The sequence below is a fragment of the Vigna umbellata genome, chromosome 2, assembly GCF_029865625.1.
Source record: "Vigna umbellata cultivar VRB3 chromosome 2, Vumbellata_1.0, whole genome shotgun sequence".
Classification (NCBI taxonomy): domain Eukaryota; kingdom Viridiplantae; phylum Streptophyta; class Magnoliopsida; order Fabales; family Fabaceae; genus Vigna; species Vigna umbellata.
Genome location: NC_142166.1, coordinates 52,676,292 through 52,698,358, shown reverse-complemented (window position 1 = coordinate 52,698,358; position 22,067 = coordinate 52,676,292). Strand labels below are relative to the sequence as shown.

Genomic DNA, 22,067 nt, shown 5'->3' with positions numbered 1-22,067 from the left:
TATTTTACTTTTAATGGAAACTAATTAACTAGTAATTCACTGATTGAGTTAAGTATATGCTAATTAGCTCTTCAACCAGTCAACGTAGGTCTTCAGTTTTGCTGTAAAAGTCTCTTTATTCTTTCTTGTTTAGGGATCTTGCTTTAATTATGAATTCATAAAGAAGAACCATGGACATCATCTTTTGTTTTTTAAACCATACTTAACGCATTTATGAATTATTAATTATTTGTTATTAATGTATTATCGAAGTTTTAATGGATTATCAAACCTTCGTGTTATCATTTTTTTTAACTATTTTCATTTATAGTTCATTCATGGTCATTTATACTTAATATGGGTGACGTGACTGATCTTTATTTATCTTTATAAATATCAAAATAAATATACAGACGTTTTGAAAAGAATAAATATATAAAATATATTAAAATTAAAGAAAGTATTTTTTGGTTATATATTATTTTATATATGTGAAAAATAATTTGGTCAGTCAAGATCCTTTTAATACAAATCAAGCTCCGCCACTCCTTAGTATGACATCTAATTATCATTTATATATTTTAAATATGTATAAAAAAACAAGTTTAAGGCTATGTGTGATAAAACTGATTTCTTGTTATTTTTGAACCTCTGTTGATAATTTATTTATTTTTCGAGAAATTTTGGAAATATTTGAATTTATATATTTTGTTCATAATTTCAAATAATTAATTAGCAATATTTTGTTATTTACCACGAAATAAATTTGTTGTTTAAGTGACAATTTATTTACTTTAAATAATAATGTAAAACAAAATATCTACATATTTGTAATGTGGCTTTAAACCAAACGTTATTTTATTTTTGAATTTATGTGTTTCGAGTGTGAGAATTTAAAAAACCTTGAGAATTTAGAAAATCTTGAGAATTTAGAAAACCGTCTAAGAGCATTTCCGAAAGAGAAGCAGTACGTTGATCCAGACCTTCCGTATTCTCAAGGGGATTCTCATTCCTTTCCTACATCAACCATAAGGATTGTAAATTATAATCAATCGTTTGACTTATATATAATATAAATTTATTCTCAGTTAATATTAATAAATAAACAATTAATTTTGATATAAATATAACTTATATAGAATTGAGTGTAGATGAAAATAAATAAATAGCTGAAAATAAAATATGTCTTTAAAGTTTTTTTTAACGAACATCTTTGGATGAAAATCCTACTCTTTAATTTGAGTATATTAATTAATAATGTAAATATATTATCAAATTTAATTCTTATACACTCTTCACTGGAAGTATTTTAAATATGAAATATCAAACAACTAACCATGCCTTTTAAATAAATTGTTAAAGAAACACAATGAGATTAAAAAAATGTACATTTCCAATATATTTTAATTAAATACGCATAAATTAAAAATTCACTTTCAAATTCGACATATTTCTCGACAATTTATTAATATAAATGGTACTTCAATTTAAATTTCTTAAATATAACTTTAGATTTAAGTCTTATAGATTAAAGATATAACTTTTCAAAAATAATAAACTGAGTTATTAATTATATATTATTTACAAATTACTTGTCCTTCACCTTTATTTAGTTAGAATCGTCGCATTCTAAATGATAAATTTAATTATAACTATTAAAGAAATTATAATAAATAAAAAAATTATCCCGTACCATAATTTATATTTAAAAAAGAAAGGAATCTATTTTCAATAATTTATTTTCAAAAGACTAATTAAAAGTACTAAATACAATAAATCTGTAAAAATAAAATAATAATAATAACTAATTTGAATTTAACTATAACAAGTGTCTCGTTCTTTTAAACAATGAAATCTCTTATTTTAAAAGGTGGTGAGTAAATTTAGATAGTTTGCACTAAAAAAATAGTAAACGAGGAAACATGACTCTTTTTGAGTTTTTCATGGCCAAGAAAAAACTTGATTACATAAAAATAAGGTTAAAAAAAGAAGAAAGCATTACCATTAAATAGTAAAACAATGTAAAAAATAGTTGGTGGAAGTGCAATTTTGTCTCACAGGTTGACACCTATTGGTGTGAGAGTAGTATAAAAGAAAAGTTGATGCAACTAGCAAATCAGCTTCTGGGTACCTCTTTCTCTACTTGAGAAAGAGGAACCTTGCATTGGCTCACTCAAATTCTCCTTTCAATTCTTATGCAAGGTAAATAAAAAGGATGGAACACACTAATAACACCATGTTTCGTACCCTTTTTCTCATGGCCTTGGTTTCCACTATTGTGGTTGCGACACAAGGACGTGGTCACCATAAAAGCGAGTATGGTCGTCACATGACTGCTCAAAATGTCACTTACGATGGCAAGTCATTGTTCATTAACGGAAGGCGTGAGCTGTTATTTTCAGGTTCCATCCACTATCCACGAAGCACACCCGATGTAAGTTACTTTCATCATATATAAGGTTAAAAAAATATATATTATAATATTGTATTCCTTCATGTAAAGAAAAAAATATATGGTTCATCACACATGTCTTAACATGAATAATGCAGATGTGGCCTGTCCTTCTTGATAATGCAAGACGTGGAGGCATAAATGTCATCCAAACCTATGTGTTTTGGAATGCTCATGAGCCCATACAAGGACAGGTGAATTAATTTTTGTTTCTTGATTCAATTGTTTCCAGACCACAAAACTCAAAGGGAGTTTGTGAAAATGTTCTTCTTTTTTTCTCCTGTCAATATGCAGTTCAACTTTGAAGGTAATTACGACTTGGTGAAGTTTATTAAGCTTGTTCAAGAGTTTGGAATGTTTGTCACTCTCAGGGTTGGACCCTTCATCCAAGCCGAGTGGAACCACGGGTACAATCCATTTATTAATATGATTTTCAAATATATGATTCATTTTCTTTGTTATTCTCAACCTTACTCCCATTCGTAATATGTTCATTAGAGGACTTCCATATTGGCTTAGAGAGGTTCCTGACATCATATTCCGCTCTGATAATGAGCCTTATAAGGTAATCTCGATCTTCCATATATAATCCCTTTAACATGAAAATTTAATACATAATTTAAGAATTAATATGAAAATTCCTTAAATTTAAAGCAACATATGCAAGCATTCGTGACAAAGATTGTACAAATGATGAAAGATGAGAAGCTCTTTGCTCCCCAAGGAGGCCCCATCATCTTAGCTCAGGTATTGATTTTGTAATCAAGCATGTGTTTAATTTCTGTTTGAGTAATCAATGTATGTAAATATGTAGCATTATTCAATGGTTGCAGATTGAGAATGAGTACAACCACATTCAACTTGCATATGAGGAGAAGGGAGTCAGTTACGTCCAATGGGCTGCAAACATGGCAGTAGCATTGGATGTTGGAGTTCCATGGGTCATGTGTAAGCAAAGAGATGCACCTGATCCAGTGGTAAGTTATGACACAGTAGTGGTAACATAGCCACAAATTCTCTTTCATCTTAGCTTGACATATTGTGATTTCATTTTTAGATCAATGCATGCAATGGAAGACATTGCGGTGATACATTCTCAGGACCAAACAAACCATACAAACCAGCCATATGGACAGAGAACTGGACCGCTCAGTAAGAAACGACTTAACGTTCGTCCTTAATGAAAAACTTCAAAATCATGAGCACTTCTAATACAATTTATTTTGTAATCTTGAACTTCAGGTACAGAGTACATGGGGATCCACCATCCCAAAGATCCGCAGAAGATATTGCATTTTCAATTGCTCGATTTTTCTCCAAGGGTGGAAACTTGGTCAACTACTATATGGTGTTTCTCTCACAACTAAATCTTGTTGTACTAATAGAATTTATGACCATAATTATTTTTTAAAATTTGTAACTTAATGTGTAACTTTTATAGTACCACGGAGGAACAAACTTTGGTAGAACCAGTTCTGCCTTTACCACAACTCGTTATTATGATGAGGCACCACTTGATGAATACGGTTTACAAAGAGAACCAAAATGGAGTCATTTGAGAGATGTGCATAAAGCTGTGCTTCTTTCTAGGAAAGCTATCCTTGGTGGCGATCCCAATGTAGAAAAGTTGAATGAATTTCATGAGGTAAGCATTTGACATTATTTTGAATGTTACATAGAGATAACATAGCGTCAAAAAAATATCAAGCTATAATATCTTGGTATATATGTCATGCAGATTAGAACCTTTGAGAAGCTTGGAACAAATTTGTGTGCTGCTTTCATCACTAACAACCACACAACAGATGCAGCCACTATTAACTTCAGGGGCACTAACTACTTTTTGCCTCCACATTCCATTAGCGTCCTCCCTGATTGCAAGACTTTAGTCTACAACACACAAAGTGTAATTAAATAACTTGTTTCTTCGTCTCCAATATGTTATCACATAGAATTCACAAATAGATATTTCACTGACAAATGATACATGTAATAGATTGTTTCACAACATAATTCGAGGAACTACGAGAGGTCTCCCATTGCAAACAATTTCCAATGGGAGATGTTCAACGAGGCCATCCCAACAACTAAAAAAATGGATATGTACCAAAATATTCCAGCAGAGCTTTACAGTTTGCTTAAGGACACTACTGATTATGCTTGGTACACCACCAGGTGAGTTTGTGTAAGGATATTGTTTAATTATTTTATTTTTAAAACATTTTATATGACTATTGTCTCTAACTTTTAACCTTTTTATTCACTGCAGCTTTGATTTGGCTCCAGAAGACTTGCCAATAAAGCCTGAAGTTCTCCCAATTCTTCGTATTATGAGTCTTGGACACACAATGGTTGCATTTGTAAATGGAGACCTCGTTGGTAAGAATAATAAGTTAAAAAACATATCATAAAGGTGAGAAGACATGTTTCTAATGTAAGTGTCTTAATTATTGCGACTTAGGAACTGCTCATGGAACTCATGAAGAAAAATCTTTTGATTTTCAACGACCAGTTCAACTTAGAGTTGGAACCAACTATATTTCCATCCTGGCTGGCACAGTTGGATTACCTGTACGGGACTTACTTTTCTCTTCTTTTGTGTTTAATGAACATTGATCTAAGTTTCAATTAGTATAACAGAATAACGTTTCTTCATCACTTCAAATTTGAATATATAGGATAGTGGAGCTTACATGGAACATAGATACGCAGGACCCAAGTCCATATCCATCATCGCTCTCAACACAGGAACACGTGATATCACTACCAATATGTGGGGTCATCGGGTTAGTTGAATTATAGCTCGATAGTAAAATTGTGGTTCAACATGTTATAATGACATAACTAAAACAATTAATTCTAATTTATAGGTTGGTTTGAGAGGTGAAGGCATGAAAGTTTTCAGTGATGAAGGATCATTAAAGGCAAAATGGAAACCACTCAGTCCAGTCCCACGCCCTCTCTCCTGGTATAGGGTAAGAAATATCACATGTCTTATGTCAAACTATTATATTTAACAAACACTTTAAAATTCTTTATGCTGTATAATTTTTTGATGATATCATGCATTGATTTTACAGACAAGATTTGTCACCCCAGAGGGAACAGGTCCAGTTGCCATCAGGATGACTGGAATGGGAAAAGGAATGATGTGGATCAATGGTAAAAACATTGGTCGCCACTGGATGAATTTCCTCTCTCCACTTGGAAAGCCCACACAATCAGAGTAAGCGAACCACTCACTAGAAATGAAAATTTTTCTCTTGGTTTTTTTAGACACAAAAAAGGAGTATTGTGTTGAACATTTTGTAACTTGCACCACTCATTCAGGTTCCACATCCCAAGATCTTTCCTCAACCCACAAGACAACTTGCTTGTTATATTTGAAGAAGAACCATTAGCTCCAGTACAGGTTGAGATCTTGAACGTGAATAGAGACACAATTTGCAGTTTCATTGCAGAGAACGATCCTCCTAATGTGAATTCATGGGTGTCTAGAAGAGGAAATTTTCACCCTATTGTTCCATACATTGGACCCCAAGCCTCACTAATGTGTGCACCTGGGAAAAAGATTATGACCGTTGAGTTTGCTAGCTTTGGCAATCCAAGTGGTTATTGTGGAGAGTATATTTTAGGAACTTGCAATGCTGTTGCTACTAAGCAAATCGTGGAGCAAGAATGCTTAGGCAAAGAAACTTGCTCGGTTGCATTAAATCGTGCAATTTTCAATCAAAATGGTGTAGATCCATGCCCAGAAATATTGGTAAAAACTCTTGCAATTCAAGTGAGGTGTTCTTAGATCAATCATAAATGAATCTAAGATGGCTGGTTTGATTTTGTCAAAATAGAGTCCAGGAGCTCAACTTTTATCATTGTTTTTTGGGTAGCATACTTGGATTCAATGATTAAATTATTTGTTATTTATCTTTGCAATAAAAGTTCCACCATTCAATTTTGTTCACAACTTTCTTATTTTGCTTCGTCTTTAAATTCTTTCAACGTTATCTATATATACATTTAATGGTACATATATGTCCCAATTTATAAATTACATTCATACTACTTAATTTTTCATTTTGAAAATATTATTTCACTTGAATTTTTACAATTATATTAATACATCCATCTTTGAAATATAAATTAAATGAGTATTGATATAATTTATAAAATAATTATCTCAATTAAAATTCATCTCGAAGTTTAAGTAAAAAGAAATTTAAATATATTTTCCTTCTCCAATCCTCTAAAACATTTTCGAAAAAACATAATAATTAAAAAAGTTTCGTACTTCAAAATAAATAATACATCATATATAATTAGATAAATGATATTATTTTAACATACTTAATATCGAAACAAATATATTATAAAAATACATAATTTGAAGAATGGATTTTATATATACCTCATCATCTGGTTACAATGAGTTTTTCAATAAAAAAATTTTAAAACTTAAATAATGTTATAAAATTCTATTACTATAAATTTTCTTGTATTTTTGCTTTTTTTTTCTTAAAAAAAATACACTAAGAAATTAATAATTAAAGTGTGTCTAACTTCTAAAGTGGTAGTGCTTCAAAGTATAGCTTGCTATTAAGATAGTATCGTTTTCTAAGGTATTGAATACATTTTTTTGGGGGAGAAAAAACGTAAGAACAATGCTTACAAACCAAAAATGTATCACTTTTACGAATATAATCACTTAGTTAATAAGTGTTTTATGGGCACTCAACAACTACAGGCATTACTTTCCTTTCATATAATATTAAAACATAATGTTTCATATAGGAATTAATCCGTAAGTGAGTATCAACTAATAAATTTATTATACTAGTTTTTCTTATAAGAAATTATTAGTATTATAATTTTATTTTTTGATATTTTACATAATTATTTTAGTTTTAAAAGTTTCTTATTAAGGATAAAATTGAAAAATAAAATATACACCAAAATAGTGAATCTCTTATATATAATTATATATATATATATATATATATATATATATATATATATATATATATTTATTTGGTCTTTTTTTGTTTTTATTCTTATATACTTTTTTTCTTTGTGAATGATTTGATTTGTTCTGTATCAACAAAGTTCACTTAGACATGTAAGGTATTTTCTCTTTTATTACGACCTTGAGTAAATATTTTTTTTATTGTATGCGTTTATGTAAAAAGTTTATGTTCAAAAATGGTGTATTATCAATTTTGTTGGATCAAATAGTTTATAAACTATATATTTGATTACTTTAACTCTTTTTTGATATTTTTTGTTTATTGTTTATTTTTTTACATGAAAATGTTTGAATATTAAATTTACTTGCTCAAACGCATAAACCTTTAATTGATTGGATACTAAAAAGAAATTATGTTCATTTAATCCTTAGTTTTTGTTTGAGCTTTTGTTTCACTAAAATAATTTTCATTTTTTTCTTAACGGTACGACTGTTTGGATATGTAATAAGTCTTCTTTTTAAATCTTTGAGGTATTTCCTCTATTATCGTATTGTTAATTACATAATTCTATTCTTTATTGGATTTAATAGTGTATCAAATCGCTTAGGAGACATACATTTAATCATTTTAACTTAGTACTTTTATTTATTATTTACTTGTAAAATATTATTTGTAAATTCTTTATAATTTTTTATTTATTTTCTAACTATTTTCATAAATGCAATTTTACAATCACAATTATATAAATATATTTTATAATATAATAATTTATTATCATAAGAAAAAATTAATCAGTATCCAAGTTAAAAAATAAATCTCTATCTCTAATTTTGAATTATTATTGATTTAATTTTTTCTATGAAATTTATTGAAGTAGTATGTTATATAATCTTATTAGTACGAAAAGATCTTATTATAATTAAAAAAAATTGAAAAAGGATAAAGTATTTTTATTAATTTTTCAAAATAATTTTTAACTTCATCAACTTTATTTCAATGTCTTTTTTCTTTATTTCGTGTTGTCAGAACCGTTAAAAAGCCACTCAAAACCCCAGCTGAGTGGAAGACAAGTGTCGAGGAAGGGGAACTGGAAAACAGAAAGTGGAAGACAGGTGTGAGCAATGGAGTGGTCGTTCGGCTTTGATGGTAGGAATAAAACTCTAAGTTTTCAAAATTCACGCCACTCTCTGCATGCAACCATCTTCTTCAATCGTCTGAAACCCCATTCTTCTCCTCCTTCTCTATAAGATTTCTTCATCTTCTCTCTACAAAAAACTTACTCTTTTCTTCCTCCGATCATCAAACAGACCACACCTGAGCATTCCCGACGTCGAGGGCGTTCGTTTGAACCGATCAGTTTTCGATTCTGAGCTGGTAAGTTCATCTCTCCCTCAGCCGTGTGGTTTCCTGGACATGCAAACCAAGTTCTGGTTTCATGTGTTGATCACTCTTCTAAAATGAGTGATTCTAATAGTGTTTTGATCTTTATTTGATTTAGTTTCGGAATTTGTCGAGCGTTGGGGGTAGAAGGATTTGTAGAGGTGAACCAGTAACCATATCAGTGAGCGTTCGGTCACGTTAAGAGGTAAGAGAAGTTTATTTAATTTAATTTTATTCTTACTTGGAATGATGGCATGTTTGTGTGAATATTGGATGAAATATGAAGTATGATTGTTACTATGTTTTGGTTGTATGTATGTATAGAGATAAATGTTGAGAAATGTATTAATAAGAGTATGAATTCTGAGTATGTATTTCCATATGAAAATTGATGTTCGTCACTGAAGGTCATTGACCATTCAATTATACAAGCGTTCGTTCTCAGTGGCGTTCGTTCTTAATAAGTGTTTGGTATTAGACCAATGCTCGTTCGATATAGTGTTCGGTTTTCTTGTGAACTCGGTTGGAACTGGATTCTTTCATTTGGAGAGAATTATAGTTGAAGACTAGTGTATTCGTTTTGTTTTGTAATATTTGTACTTAAGCGTTCAACCAAGGATATTCGTTCCTTGGTATTTGACTATAAACTTCAGTATATCTATATGTATTTGTATATTTCGTTCGTTCTTGAACATTAGTTAAATGATATCTTATAATTATCAAGCCTTTATTCTATAAGTTAAGTAGTACTCGGTCTTATACCAAACGCTCGTACTAAGTAGTGCTCGGTCTCACACCAAGCGCTCGTACTAAGTAGTGCTCGGTCTTACACCAAGCGCCCGTACTAAGTAGTGCTCGGTCTTAAACCAAGCGCTCGACCTTGATTCAGTAATATAATTTTTAAAATAAGAGCATTAGGCCAAACTCAATGGCATTCGGTTTCCTTGATGTTTAACTCATTAAGAAGCTAAGTATTTATTGGCGTTCGGTTTCTTCATATGATTCAGTCAAGTACTATTATTTGATGTCCTACAGTATCTGACTCAATTGGTTTCGGCCTAGAGTCTTAGTACTCGGCCTAGGCTTTATAGTGTTCTATTTGAACTCTCAAGAGTCAGTTCATTAAATTGGCTCACTTGGAAAATAACGTTCGATTCTATTGGTCTCTGAGAAGTATTATTGTATTCGGTCCCTTTCACAACAAGTGAGTAACTCTCTCGATTTGATATGTTTTGAGTTGGAGACATCTCGGTCTCACTCCAAGTTTTCAGTCTCGTTTTGGGTTAAAAACTAACGTTCGGTATCTGGTATCCTACAAGATTTTTGTTCAAATTGGTTAAGTTGAAGTTTTAATGATGAAAGATGATGGAATATGATATGGATGAAATGACTTTGATTATGAAAGAGTATCCCTGAGAGGAATATCTCATGAATGGATATTGGAATTTGTAAAGTATGAATGTGGATAAAGCTAAGCTGGCGATTCATCCTGATATTCTGTGATTACTCGTTTCTCACGTAGAGAAGGGTAAGTCATGTGTGGGAATGGCAGGAGGTCCTAGTCCTTATGGTTAATTTGGACAGATAGGACTAACCTCGGGTGGCAGCTGTTGAGGGTATCCCAGTTACTACATCACCCGGGTGCACGAACGTCGTAGCTACACATAATTCATACAGTTCGGACAGTCAGAATCTAGTATTAGGCTTTACATGAAAGAGTTAATGATTTATCTGGTTTAATTGATTTTATGAAATATATGCTGATACATGAATTAAATTACATAAGCTTACCCTATTTTCTTGTCTTGTTCGTTTTGTACGTTCGGTTATTGTCCTGTCGCAATGATCATCCATGAGCATGTGAGCAGAAGGAGAAGAGCTGCTGGAAGAAGCGCTGGAAGAAGAAAGTTTGGTCGAGGTAGAAGTTAAGACCGAACAGTAAAATTGTTCGATCAGTAGTTAGTTTATTCGTACGATGATCGTTCGATCATCTTTTGCCTTTTTCTTTTGTATGACCGTTCAGTATAGGCTTTTGTAAACCGTTCGGTCTAGATTGCTTATTTGTACAGTTTTAACTTTCTCGTTATTCTGTAAGGTCGTTCGGTCATAAGCATACGTCATATTTTGTAAGACTGATCTGTAGTATTATTAACATGTGATTATTCTATTATATAGTTTTATACTATATTTTTGGGATGTTACACGTGTCACCTATGTTAATTTTACAAGTACTATCCACTAATCTCTATAATAACCAACTTTATTTCAAAGTATTTAAAACTTATATTAATTGATATTTGAAGCCAAAGATGATGGAATGAGACAAAAAGAAATTATATCTCCATATGTGAGAATAAATTTTCACAACAAGAATGAACATAAAATAATAAAACCCACAAAACACTCCATTAACATCCCTAAATTGTAACCAGATTGATTTTTCTCTCCTCACGTATTCACTTTTCCTTGTTATCTCTATTAAATATTTTAATGTGAATTTATTTTACAAGAAATTACATTAAAATAAAAAACTTTAAAATAACGTAACTCAATATTTTATTTCCATCACTTTGCTATAAAATTAATTCATCGGTTAACTTGAATATGTAATTGAAATAAATATTCAAAACAGATTTCTCAACAACACCTAGAATGATCTCTCCGTATCTTTTTCACTAGTAAAAATTGTCCGTCTATATTAGAAAAACCATTACCCTGCAAAAATAGTGAAATTCAGTATAATAAATGTGTAAAAAAAAACATAATAATAATAACTAATTTCAATTCATCTATCACAAATGTTTGGTTTTTTAAAATAATAGAAATATGTTAAGAAGGTAGTAAGTAAATTTAGATAATTTGAACTAAAAAAAATAGTAAATAAGCAAATATGACTCTTTGAGTTTTTTTATGGCCAAGAATAACATGATCCCATAAAATTAAGGTTAAAAAGAAAAAAGTATTACCATTGAATGGTAAAACAATACAAAAAATAGTATGTGAAAGTGCAATTTTCTCTCAGAGGTTGACACCTATTGGTGTAAGAGTAGTATAAAAGAAAAATTGATGCAACTAGCAAATCAGCTTCCAGGTACCTCTCTCTCTACGTGAGAAAGAGGAACCTTGCATTGGCTCACTCAAATTCTCCTTTCAATTCTCATGCAAAATAATAAAAAGGATGGAACACATCAATAACACCATGGCTCGCACCCTTTTTCTCATGGCCTTGGTTTCCACTATTGTGGTTGTAACACAAGGACGTGGTCACCATAAAGGCGGGTATGGTCGTCACATGACTGCTCAGAATGTCACTTATGATGGCAAATCAATGTTCATTAACGGAAGGCGTGAGCTGCTATTTTCAGGTTCCATCCATTATCCACGAAGCACACCAGATGTAAGTTACTTTCATCACACACACACATATATACATATATATTATAATATTGTACTTTTTCATGTAAAAGAGAAATATATATATATATATATATATATATATATATATATATATATATATATATATATATGGTTCATCACACATATCTTTACATGAATAATGCAGATGTGGCCTGTCCTTCTTGATAATGCAAGACGTGGAGGTATAAATGTCATCCAAACCTACGTGTTTTGGAATGCTCATGAGCCCATACAAGGACAGGTGAATTAATTGTTGTCTATTGATTCAATTGGTTTGGGACCATAAAACTTAAAGGGGGTTTTGTGAAAATGTTTTTTTCCTGTCAATATGTAGTTCAACTTTGAAGGTAATTACGACTTGGTGAAGTTTATTAAGCTTGTTCAAGAGTTTGGAATGTTTGTCACTCTTAGGGTTGGACCCTTCATCCAAGCCGAGTGGAACCACGGGTACAATATCCATTAATTAATATGATTTCCAAATATATGATTCATTGTCTTTGTTATTCTCAACCTTACTCTCATTCATTATATGTTCATTAGAGGACTTCCATATTGGCTTAGAGAGGTTCCTGACATCATATTCCGCTCTGATAATGAGCCTTATAAGGTATTCTCAATCCTCCATATATAATTCCTTTAACATGAAAGTTCAATACATAATTTAAGCATTAACATGAAAATTACTTTAATTTGAAGCAACACATGCAAGCCTTCGTGACAAAGATTGTACAAATGATGAAAGATGAGAAGCTCTTTGCTCCTCAAGGAGGCCCCATCATCTTAGCTCAGGTCTTGATTTTGTAATCAACCATGTGTTTAATTTCTGTTTGAGTAATCAATGTATGTAAACATGCAACATTATTCATTGGTTGCAGATTGAGAATGAGTACAACCATATTCAACTTGCATACGAGGAGAAGGGAGTCAGTTATGTCCAATGGGCTGCAAACATGGCAGTAGCATTGGATGTTGGAGTTCCATGGGTCATGTGCAAGCAAAGAGATGCACCTGATCCAGTGGTAAGTTATTACACAATAGTGGTAACATAGCTACAAATTCTCTTTCAACTTAACTTGACATCTTGTGATTTCATTTAATAGATCAATGCTTGTAATGGAAGACATTGCGGTGATACATTCTCAGGACCAAACAAACCATACAAACCAGCCATATGGACAGAGAACTGGACCGCTCAGTAAGAAATGACTTAACGTTCGTCCTTAGTGAAAAACTTCAAAATCATGAGCACTTCTAATACTACATTTTATTTTGTAATCTTGAACTTCAGGTACAGAGTACATGGAGATCCACCATCCCAAAGATCCGCAGAAGATATTGCCTTTTCAATTGCTCGATTTTTCTCTAAGGGTGGAAACTTAGTCAACTACTATATGGTGTTTCTCTCTCAACTAAATCTTGATGTACTATTAGAATTTATGATAATAATTTTTTTTCTTAAATTTGTAACTTAATGTGTAAATTTTGTAGTACCACGGAGGAACGAACTTTGGTAGAACCAGTTCTGCCTTTACCACAACTCGTTATTATGATGAGGCACCTCTTGATGAATACGGTTTACAAAGAGAACCAAAATGGAGTCATTTGAGAGATGTGCATAAAGCTGTGCTCCTTTGCAGGAAAGCTATCCTTGGTGGCGATCCCAATGTAGAAAAGTTGAACGAATTTCATGAGGTAAGCATTTGACATTATTTTGAATGTTACATAGAGATAAGGTAGTGTCAAAAAAATATCAAGCTAAACTTTGTTGCTATATATGTCATGCAGATTAGAACCTTTGAGAAGCTTGGAACAAATTTGTGTGCTGCTTTCATCACTAACAACCACACAACAGAGGCAGCCACTATTAACTTCAGGGGCACTAACTACTTTTTGCCTGCACATTCCATTAGCGTCCTCCCTGATTGCAAGACTTTAGTCTACAACACACAAAGTGTAATTAAATAACTTGTTTCTTCATCTCCAATATGTTATCACATACAATTCACAAATGGATATTTCACTGACAAATGGTACATCTAATAGATTGTTTCACAACATAATTCGAGGAACTATGAGAGGTCTCCCATTGCAAACAATTTCCAATGGGAGATGTTCAACGAGGCCATCCCAACAACTAAAAAAATGGATATGTACCAAAATATTCCGGCAGAGCTTTACAGTTTGCTCAAGGACACTACTGATTATGCTTGGTACACCACAAGGTGAGTTTGTGTAAGGATATTGTTTAATTATTTTATTTTGGAAACATTTTATATGACTATTGTCTCTAATTTTTAACCCTTTTATTCGCTACAGCTTTGAGTTGGCTCCAGAAGACTTGCCAATAAAGCCCGGAGTTCTCCCAATTCTTCGTATTATGAGTCTCGGACACACAATGGTTGCATTTGTAAATGGAGACCTTGTTGGTAAGGATAATAAGTTAAAAACATATCAGAAGGGTGAGGAGACATGTTTGTAATGTAAGTGTCTTAATTATTGTGATTTAGGAAGTGCTCATGGAACTCATGAAGAAAAATCTTTTGATTTTCAACGACCAGTTCAACTTAGAGTTGGAACCAACTTTATTTCCATCCTGGCTGGCACAGTTGGATTACCTGTATGAGACTTATTTTTCTCTTCTTTTGTGTTTAATGAACATTGATCCAAGTGTCAATGTGTATAAAAGAATAATGTTGTTTCGTCACTTCAAATTTGAATATACAGGATAGTGGAGCTTACATGGAACATAGATACGCAGGACCCAAGTCCATATCCATCATCGCTCTCAACACAGGAACACGTGATATCACTACCAATATGTGGGGTCATCGGGTTAGTTGAATTATAGCTTGATAGTAAAATTGAGGTTCAATATGTTATATTGACATAACTAAAACAAGTAATTTTAATTTATAGGTTGGTCTAAGGGGTGAAGGCATGAAAGTTTTCAGTGATGAAGGATCATTAAAGGCAAAATGGAAGCCACTCAGTCCAGTCCCACGCCCACTCTCCTGGTATAGGGTAAGAAATATCACACGTCTTATGTCAAACTATTATATTTAACTAACGCTTTAAAATTCTTTATGCTGTATAATTTTTTGATGATATCATGCATTGGTTTTACAGACAAGATTTGTTACCCCAGAGGGAACAGGTCCAGTTGCCATCAGGATGACTGGAATGGGCAAAGGAATGATGTGGATCAATGGTAAAAACATTGGTCGCCACTGGATGAGTTTCCTTTCCCCACTTGGAAAGCCCACACAATCAGAGTAAGCAAACCACTCCCTAGAAATGAAAATTTTTCTCTTGGTCTTTTTAAACACAAAAGAATAGAGTATTGTATTGAACATTTTGTAACTTGTACCACTCATTCAGGTTCCACATCCCAAGATCTTTCCTCAACCCACAAGACAACTTGCTTGTTATATTTGAAGAGGAACCATTGGCTCCACTACAGGTTGAGATCTTGAACGTGAATAGAGACACAATCTGCAGTTTCATTGCAGAGAACGACCCTCCCAATGTGAATTCATGGGTCTCTAGAAGAGGAAATTTTCATCCTATTGTGCCATACATTGCACCCCAAGCCTCACTAATGTGTGCACCTGGAAAAAAGATTATGACTATTGAGTTTGCCAGTTTTGGTAATCCAAGTGGTTATTGTGGAGAGTATATTTTAGGAACTTGCAATGCTGTTGCTACCAAGCAAATCGTGGAGCAGGAATGCTTAGGCAAAGAAACTTGCTCGGTTGCATTAAATCGTGCAGTGTTCAACCAAAATGGTGCAGATCCATGCCCAGAAATATTGGTGAAAACCCTTGCAATCCAAGTGAGGTGTTCTTAAATCAATCAATAAATGAATCCAAGATGACTGGTTTGATTTTATCAAAGAGAGTCCAAAACTTGTATCATTGTTTTTTGGGTATCATACTTGAATTCAATGATTACATTATATGTCATTTATCTCGCAATAAAAGTTTCACCATTCAATTTTGTTCACAACTTTCGTACTTTACTTTATTTTAAATCCTTTCAACAATTATTTATGTTTATATTTACTCTTATATAAATTACGTTATTACTACTTAATTTTTCATTTTAAAAATGTTAATTCACTTTGATTTTTACAATTATATTAATACATCAATCTTTAAATATAAAATAAATAAGTATTGGTATAAATTAACCATCAGTTAAAATAAGAAACTAACTTTTCAATACATCCAATAATACATTTCTTAAGAGTTTAAGTCAAAAGAGAATTTATATATCTCTCTCTTATAATCCTCTAAAATGTTTTTGAAAAAGCATAACAATAAAAGAATTTCATACTTCAAAACAAATAATACGTCATATATAATTAGACTAATAATATTATTTCAACTGGATCGAAATAAATATATTATAAAAATACATAATTTGAATAATAATGAATTTTTAATACATCCAGCCTCTTGTTACAGTTCTAATCTGTTTTTGGATAAGAAAAAGTTTAAAACTTAAATAATGTTATAATACTTATAAAATTCTCTTATATTTTTTGGTTTTATTTAGAAAAAAAAATACACCAAGAAAATAATAATTAAAGTGCAGATCTATCTTCTAAAGAGGTAGTGCTTGAAATAAGTGAAGTGTAGCTTGCTATTAAGATAGTATCGTTTCCTAATGTATTAATATATTTTTTGTGGAAAAAAGTGAGAACAGTGCTTAGTTAATCACTTTTACAAATATAATCACTTAGTTAATAAGTGATTTATGGGCACTCAGGCATTACTTTCCTTTCGTATAAATATTAAAACATTATATTAATTTGGTGCATAGACTACAACATAATGTTCATAATTAAGAAGTGAGAATGAAATGTTAAACTTGTATAAAAACTATTTAAAGAGTTCCATGACATATTTAGCTTTATGCACATGTTTTCATATAGAAATTAATCTGTAAGTTAGTATCAAATAATAAATTTATTATACTAGTTTTTCTTATTAGAAATTCTTAGTATTATAATGTTTTTTTGAATTATTATAAAAATATTTTAAAATCTGAAAATAAATTTTAGAGTGAGATTCAGAAGTCATTTTAAGGATCTTTTACATTTTATTTAATGAACTTATAAATTTATTTGACCAAAAACTTATATTTTAAAAAAGTATCTTACTAATTTTATCATTTCCTTACTTACAGAAGAACAGTTAATTTTAAATATTTACTTGAAGTAATATTTAAGTTTACATTTTTTTTCTACTTTTAATATTTTAGTAAATTGTCACTGTTCCTTGCCTCTTTTAGTATTATACAATTTACTTTAATTCTTATTATACCATCTATTATTATTGAATAAAACATTTTATCTTTAAACAATATTTGATAAGGTAAGTGATCAAAACTAACTGAAATAACTAAAATAAATTAAATATATTGTTATAAAAAATATAAACGGTATAAAAATCATATGCTCTTATCATATATTTAATTATACAATTTCATATATATTGAATTGTTTTTGGGACATAAATTAATCTTTTTCACGTTTTTTTTAATACTTTGATTTCTTATTTACTTTCATAATTTTGTGATTTCTTTATAAGTGTAATTTTGCAATCGTTTGTATAAATTTATTTCATTTAATATAATAATAATTTATTGCCATAAATATTTTTTAATCAGTATTCAAAATATATTTAAATTAATAGAATAAAATATCTATTTCTAATTTCAAATTATTATTGATTTAATTTTTTATTTTTATGCAATTTTATTGAAGTAGTATGTTATATAATCTTTTTTTGTATGAAAAGATCTTACTATAATTTAAAAACGTAAAGTGAAAACAAATTTAAAATATTTTAAAACTTTATTGTTTGCTTGTTTTTCTTATTTTTTCAAAATAATTTTTAACTTCATCAACTTTATTTCAATGTCCTTATTTTCTTTTTTTTGGGGTATCACCTATGTTAATTTATAGAAGTAATATAATATCCAAATTTAGAAGTTTCAATTCAATAATCTTTATAATAACCAAATTCAAAGTATTTATTAAATTTCAGACAATAAAAAAATGATAAAATGAGATAAAAAAATTATATTTCCATAATGAGAATAAAACAATAAAACAATAAAACCCACGAACACTCCATTAACATCCCCTAATTTATATCCAGATTGATTTTTCTCTCCCTAGGTATTCACTTTTCCTTGTTATATCTATTAATTATTTTAATGAGAAATTATTTTACAAGAAATTACATCAAAAAACAAAAAACTTAAAATGACAACTCTATTTTATTTCCATTAGTTTGCTACAAAATTAATTCATCAGTTAACTTGCATATATAATTAAAAGGAAATTAGTAAATAATCAAACACTAAAAAATCAGATTAAAAAACAAATATAAAATTTATTCATTTATTTTATTTTCAGATCTGTCTTGAATACAGTAAAATTGATGAATGTATGTAGACATAACAATAAGCATCATTTGTGTATATTGAGCAAGCCCATGAATTTGATATTCCTTTTAAAGCACAAGAAATAAACCATTAAGTGCAATATTATATCAAAATCAACATAAAAATCAAATCATTTCATGTTAGAGAAGAAAAAATATTCCTCACAAAGTAAACGAACTAATCCCATTCCATCCTTAATTTACAAATTTTAAATAATGGTAGTGCTTACTTTTTACTCTACTTCCGTTTATTCAATTTTCTAACATCAATCCTACCACAGTTCAAAATAATTTGACATGTTGACAGCAATTATAGGGTCACTACCGTAGGCTACCGCATATGATACCGTCTGTGGAAAGCTTTCACTTCCTACTCACGGACACACAGTTCTGCTCGACAAAGTGGGGCTGAGAGCAATATAGGAAATTTAGAAGTCTTCGTCCGAGCTTACAAAGTCTAATTCAATCATCTTTTCAGTAGGCTTTGAAGTTTTAGCAGCCAAAACCTGGTCATCTGATTTTATTCTTTTTCCATCCAACTGTCGGTTTCCTATGACTGAAGAAGATGCCACATTCGGAAAGGATGATTTCCTGAAGAAAAAAATAAGTCAAATTGGAATGTCCGTCCTTTAACAATGGCATCTATAAGATGTGACAAACTAGAATGGATGTTTTCTTCATCTCACCTCTTCTCCGTACATTTTTGTTCATGTGGAATCTTTGATCCTTTATCCTTCGCTTTCGGATTCGTCATGGCTGAGTATATGCGCAAAAGTAAGCTAAGAACACAATATCAACCATGAATACACTAATGAATGTCATTAAAGTTATATGTAATCCAATCACCTGCAAGCTGAGAAAGAAACCTGATCCCTTGAGAATGATGAGTTGTTGTTACTTTTCCTGCATTGCTGGCACAGAAATTATTATTAATGCTAGACTTCAAAAGAATCAACTGGAGAAAAAAATAAAATGTCTTTAATATAACTCAGCATGTGCCCCTCGGGTCAAAATAATAGAGACAAACCTCAATGCCTTTCTGAGACCATCCGCGGACAATAGTTTCACTGGCCGAGAATTCTTCGAGTTTGTTTTGTCAGCAAGGGGGTCAACTAAGTAAATTCCTTCTGATTTGAGGTAATCCCTAGACTTAGGCCTAAACGCTGTTCTTAAGTTTCTGCTAACAAAAGAACACGTGTTTAAATGTCACAACAGATCAAATCAGACAAATTGAGAGCAAGCTTTAAACTAGCAATAAGAAATTGAACATTGAAAGAACTAAATACGCACCCTCCCATGAGTTCACTTCGCATCGTGGAATATTTCTCTGATGCTTTCTGCATTATGTTTCTCGTTAGTGAAAATAATAATATCCTCGCTACAGCAGAATAAACAAGAAAACTTACAAGAATTAAACGCTACTCACTGATTTATGATATTTGCAATATGTCCCATGACGTCTGAAATAACAAAGATCAACGGTTATAAAATAGGTATATGACAAACAATGATACTGTCAGAAAGATGGTTTAGAAGGAAGTGTATTAATGACAAAGATATCACAACACGTTTAATGATATTTCATAGTTCCTTTATCAATGAGTACACCTTATAAGATAGTTTTATGAGCAAGTCTTTTAATATTAAAGGTGATATACTCAATAAAAACAAATTAACAAAATGAAATTATGAAAAGTACATGGATTCATGAAACAACTAATATTGCTCATGCTTGGCAAATGTGAATTTAGTAAACTGAATCCTAAAAAAAAACGCATAGATTGTTATTGAAGGGGAGACACCTTACAAAAGGCGCAAATCATTAATTCACCCACACTGCTCTTCATTTTCTAAAGTTCACCCTAGACAACATTTTCTTTCAAATGCATCTTTCAAACATTGAAAACAAATTCTGCAACAACACCTAGCCTGATTCACCCGTAAAAAATGTCGCCCTTTATTTATTAATCCTAAAGGTTGTGTACTTCATCGTGTTTTATTTGTCTGAGTGAAAAATGAAATGTTCTTCTCAAGTTTAAGATACTTGGATACACTGCCAAATTGCAATTTAAAACAGGCACGTTCACTCGTAGGCAAAAATGTAAATAAATAAAAAATTACCATAAGTAACTCCTTAAAATATAGGATGACACGGTTCACAGAATTTAAAAAAAAAAAAACTATTGTGAGATCACACGCCATCAAATCAAAAGATAATCTTGAAAAGAAACTCAGCTGTTTACGTACTTATTTATGACCAGCGTACAAGCAATCCCATCTGTTCGCTTCCCTTTGCAAACCCCATAATCAACAGAGGTGCCCATCTTCACAATTTGTCTAGGGGAGTATATACTCAAAGAAAAACCATTGCCCTGCAAAAACAGTGAAAATCAGAAAGATTAGAAAACTTACGGCAAACTTTTATTCCCAAACTGAAAAACTGACGCTACTCATAACAATTCAATACCGCACTATCCTTGCGAACAGCACAGTTAAACAGTGCAAAGACCGTTCCCGCTTGCTCTTGCATGTTCCTCTGATAAGCATCTCCGAACAAGAAAAGAGAAATGGTACATTCATCCAGACACCCAATTTTCCATATAGAAAAGCTTTTCCCCGTTGAACTTGTCTTCTGACTCCCCTTCTCAGTCAAAACACCAACAGTGGCCCAATTTCCAGAGAAACTATCTCCAATCAACGAATTCCTGAATAATCCACATAAAAAACCATAAGAAATCCAATCTTTGATACTAGCAAAATATATTAAACGATTTATTCATGAAGAGAAGGTAAAGAAGATTACTTGATAACAGATAACCGAACAAAGCGAATGTCTGAAAATTGTTCCTTCAACTCCGCAGGAGTTAACAATTGGTTCCTAGTCAGAACGGAAAACAGATGGAGAGAATAAATTGCAGTTCCGTTGGAGCCGTTAATTTACAGGTAGACGTAATAGTGAATAGGGGAAATGAAAATAAGGCGAATCGTACTTAATGCGAAGGCCTGAAAACTTTTCAAGCTGGGAATCGTTAGTAACAGGTTTGTTAGTTGGTTTGAGCGCTTTTGGGGGGTCATAGGGAAGACAATCTTGAACGGCGTTTTTGAATACGGACATGTCAGGTTTGTCCCTTTGGTTGAGCGATTCGTCATCGGAAAGGTAACCTGCAATAATTACATGAGAAGGAGAAGGGAAGAAAGGAACGAAAAATGCATAAAGAAAAGAAAAAAATTGGTTGAGATAGTGATGATACCTGGTGTGGGAGAAGCGGGAGGAGTGTCGGGAACTCTGTCTTGAAGAGAGAGAAGGAGATCGAGGTCGTCTTCGTGGCTTGCCATGGTGACTAATGCTCTGCCTCTGCGACACATATCACAGTACTACAAGAGAAGAGAAGAGAAAAAGGGTTAGGGTTTTGGTGATTTTGA

The 22,067-nt window shown here is 31.4% G+C and overlaps 3 protein-coding genes across 3 annotated transcripts; 2 read left to right on the top strand and 1 right to left on the bottom strand.

Annotated features, from left to right (window-relative positions):
- The first annotated feature begins 2,116 nt into the window (after window positions 1-2,116).
- On the top strand, window positions 2,117-6,395 carry LOC124832233 (beta-galactosidase 13-like). The gene is made up of 17 exons (XM_047306387.2): window positions 2,117-2,413; window positions 2,530-2,625; window positions 2,726-2,838; window positions 2,930-2,996; window positions 3,086-3,178; window positions 3,265-3,408; window positions 3,489-3,583; window positions 3,674-3,779; window positions 3,873-4,076; window positions 4,170-4,337; window positions 4,428-4,606; window positions 4,701-4,810; window positions 4,893-5,002; window positions 5,110-5,217; window positions 5,302-5,406; window positions 5,512-5,657; window positions 5,762-6,395. The coding sequence occupies exons 1-17, from the start codon at window positions 2,195-2,197 to the stop codon at window positions 6,228-6,230; spliced, it is 2,532 nt and encodes an 843-aa protein (XP_047162343.1). The 5' UTR covers window positions 2,117-2,194; the 3' UTR covers window positions 6,231-6,395.
- Window positions 6,396-11,874: 5,479 nt separating this feature from the next.
- Window positions 11,875-16,182, top strand: LOC124832234 (beta-galactosidase 13-like). The gene is made up of 17 exons (XM_047306388.2): window positions 11,875-12,169; window positions 12,335-12,430; window positions 12,524-12,636; window positions 12,730-12,796; window positions 12,886-12,978; window positions 13,065-13,208; window positions 13,290-13,384; window positions 13,478-13,583; window positions 13,678-13,881; window positions 13,975-14,142; window positions 14,233-14,411; window positions 14,506-14,615; window positions 14,697-14,806; window positions 14,914-15,021; window positions 15,106-15,210; window positions 15,316-15,461; window positions 15,568-16,182. The coding sequence occupies exons 1-17, from the start codon at window positions 11,951-11,953 to the stop codon at window positions 16,034-16,036; spliced, it is 2,532 nt and encodes an 843-aa protein (XP_047162344.1). The 5' UTR covers window positions 11,875-11,950; the 3' UTR covers window positions 16,037-16,182.
- A 2,578-nt stretch (window positions 16,183-18,760) lies between these two features.
- MCM10 (minichromosome maintenance 10) lies at window positions 18,761-22,067 on the bottom strand. The gene is made up of 11 exons (XM_047306390.2): window positions 21,896-22,067; window positions 21,635-21,806; window positions 21,448-21,522; window positions 21,112-21,349; window positions 20,892-21,016; window positions 20,071-20,104; window positions 19,935-19,981; window positions 19,672-19,821; window positions 19,491-19,555; window positions 19,331-19,400; window positions 18,761-19,235 (listed from the first exon to the last, which is right to left on the bottom strand). Exons 1-11 carry the CDS (start codon window positions 22,008-22,010, stop codon window positions 19,073-19,075), a joined length of 1,254 nt encoding a protein of 417 aa, XP_047162346.1. The 5' UTR covers window positions 22,011-22,067; the 3' UTR covers window positions 18,761-19,072.

Coding starts and splice junctions, on each gene's coding strand:
- LOC124832233 (XM_047306387.2), top strand. CDS start 2,195: ATGGAACACACTAATAACACCATGTTTCGTACCCTTTTTCTCATGGCC. Junction 4,077..4,169: donor AGTTGAATGAATTTCATGAG/GTAAGCATTTGA, acceptor TATGTCATGCAG/ATTAGAACCTTTGAGAAGCT. Junction 5,407..5,511: donor GCCCTCTCTCCTGGTATAGG/GTAAGAAATATC, acceptor TTGATTTTACAG/ACAAGATTTGTCACCCCAGA.
- LOC124832234 (XM_047306388.2), top strand. CDS start 11,951: ATGGAACACATCAATAACACCATGGCTCGCACCCTTTTTCTCATGGCC. Junction 12,637..12,729: donor CAAGCCGAGTGGAACCACGG/GTACAATATCCA, acceptor TATGTTCATTAG/AGGACTTCCATATTGGCTTA. Junction 12,979..13,064: donor GCCCCATCATCTTAGCTCAG/GTCTTGATTTTG, acceptor CATTGGTTGCAG/ATTGAGAATGAGTACAACCA.
- MCM10 (XM_047306390.2), bottom strand. CDS start 22,010: ATGTGTCGCAGAGGCAGAGCATTAGTCACCATGGCAAGCCACGAAGAC. Junction 21,523..21,634: donor TTTTCAGGCCTTCGCATTAA/GTACGATTCGCC, acceptor CGTTCTGACTAG/GAACCAATTGTTAACTCCTG. Junction 19,982..20,070: donor ATTGCAAATATCATAAATCA/GTGAGTAGCGTT, acceptor AACATAATGCAG/AAAGCATCAGAGAAATATTC.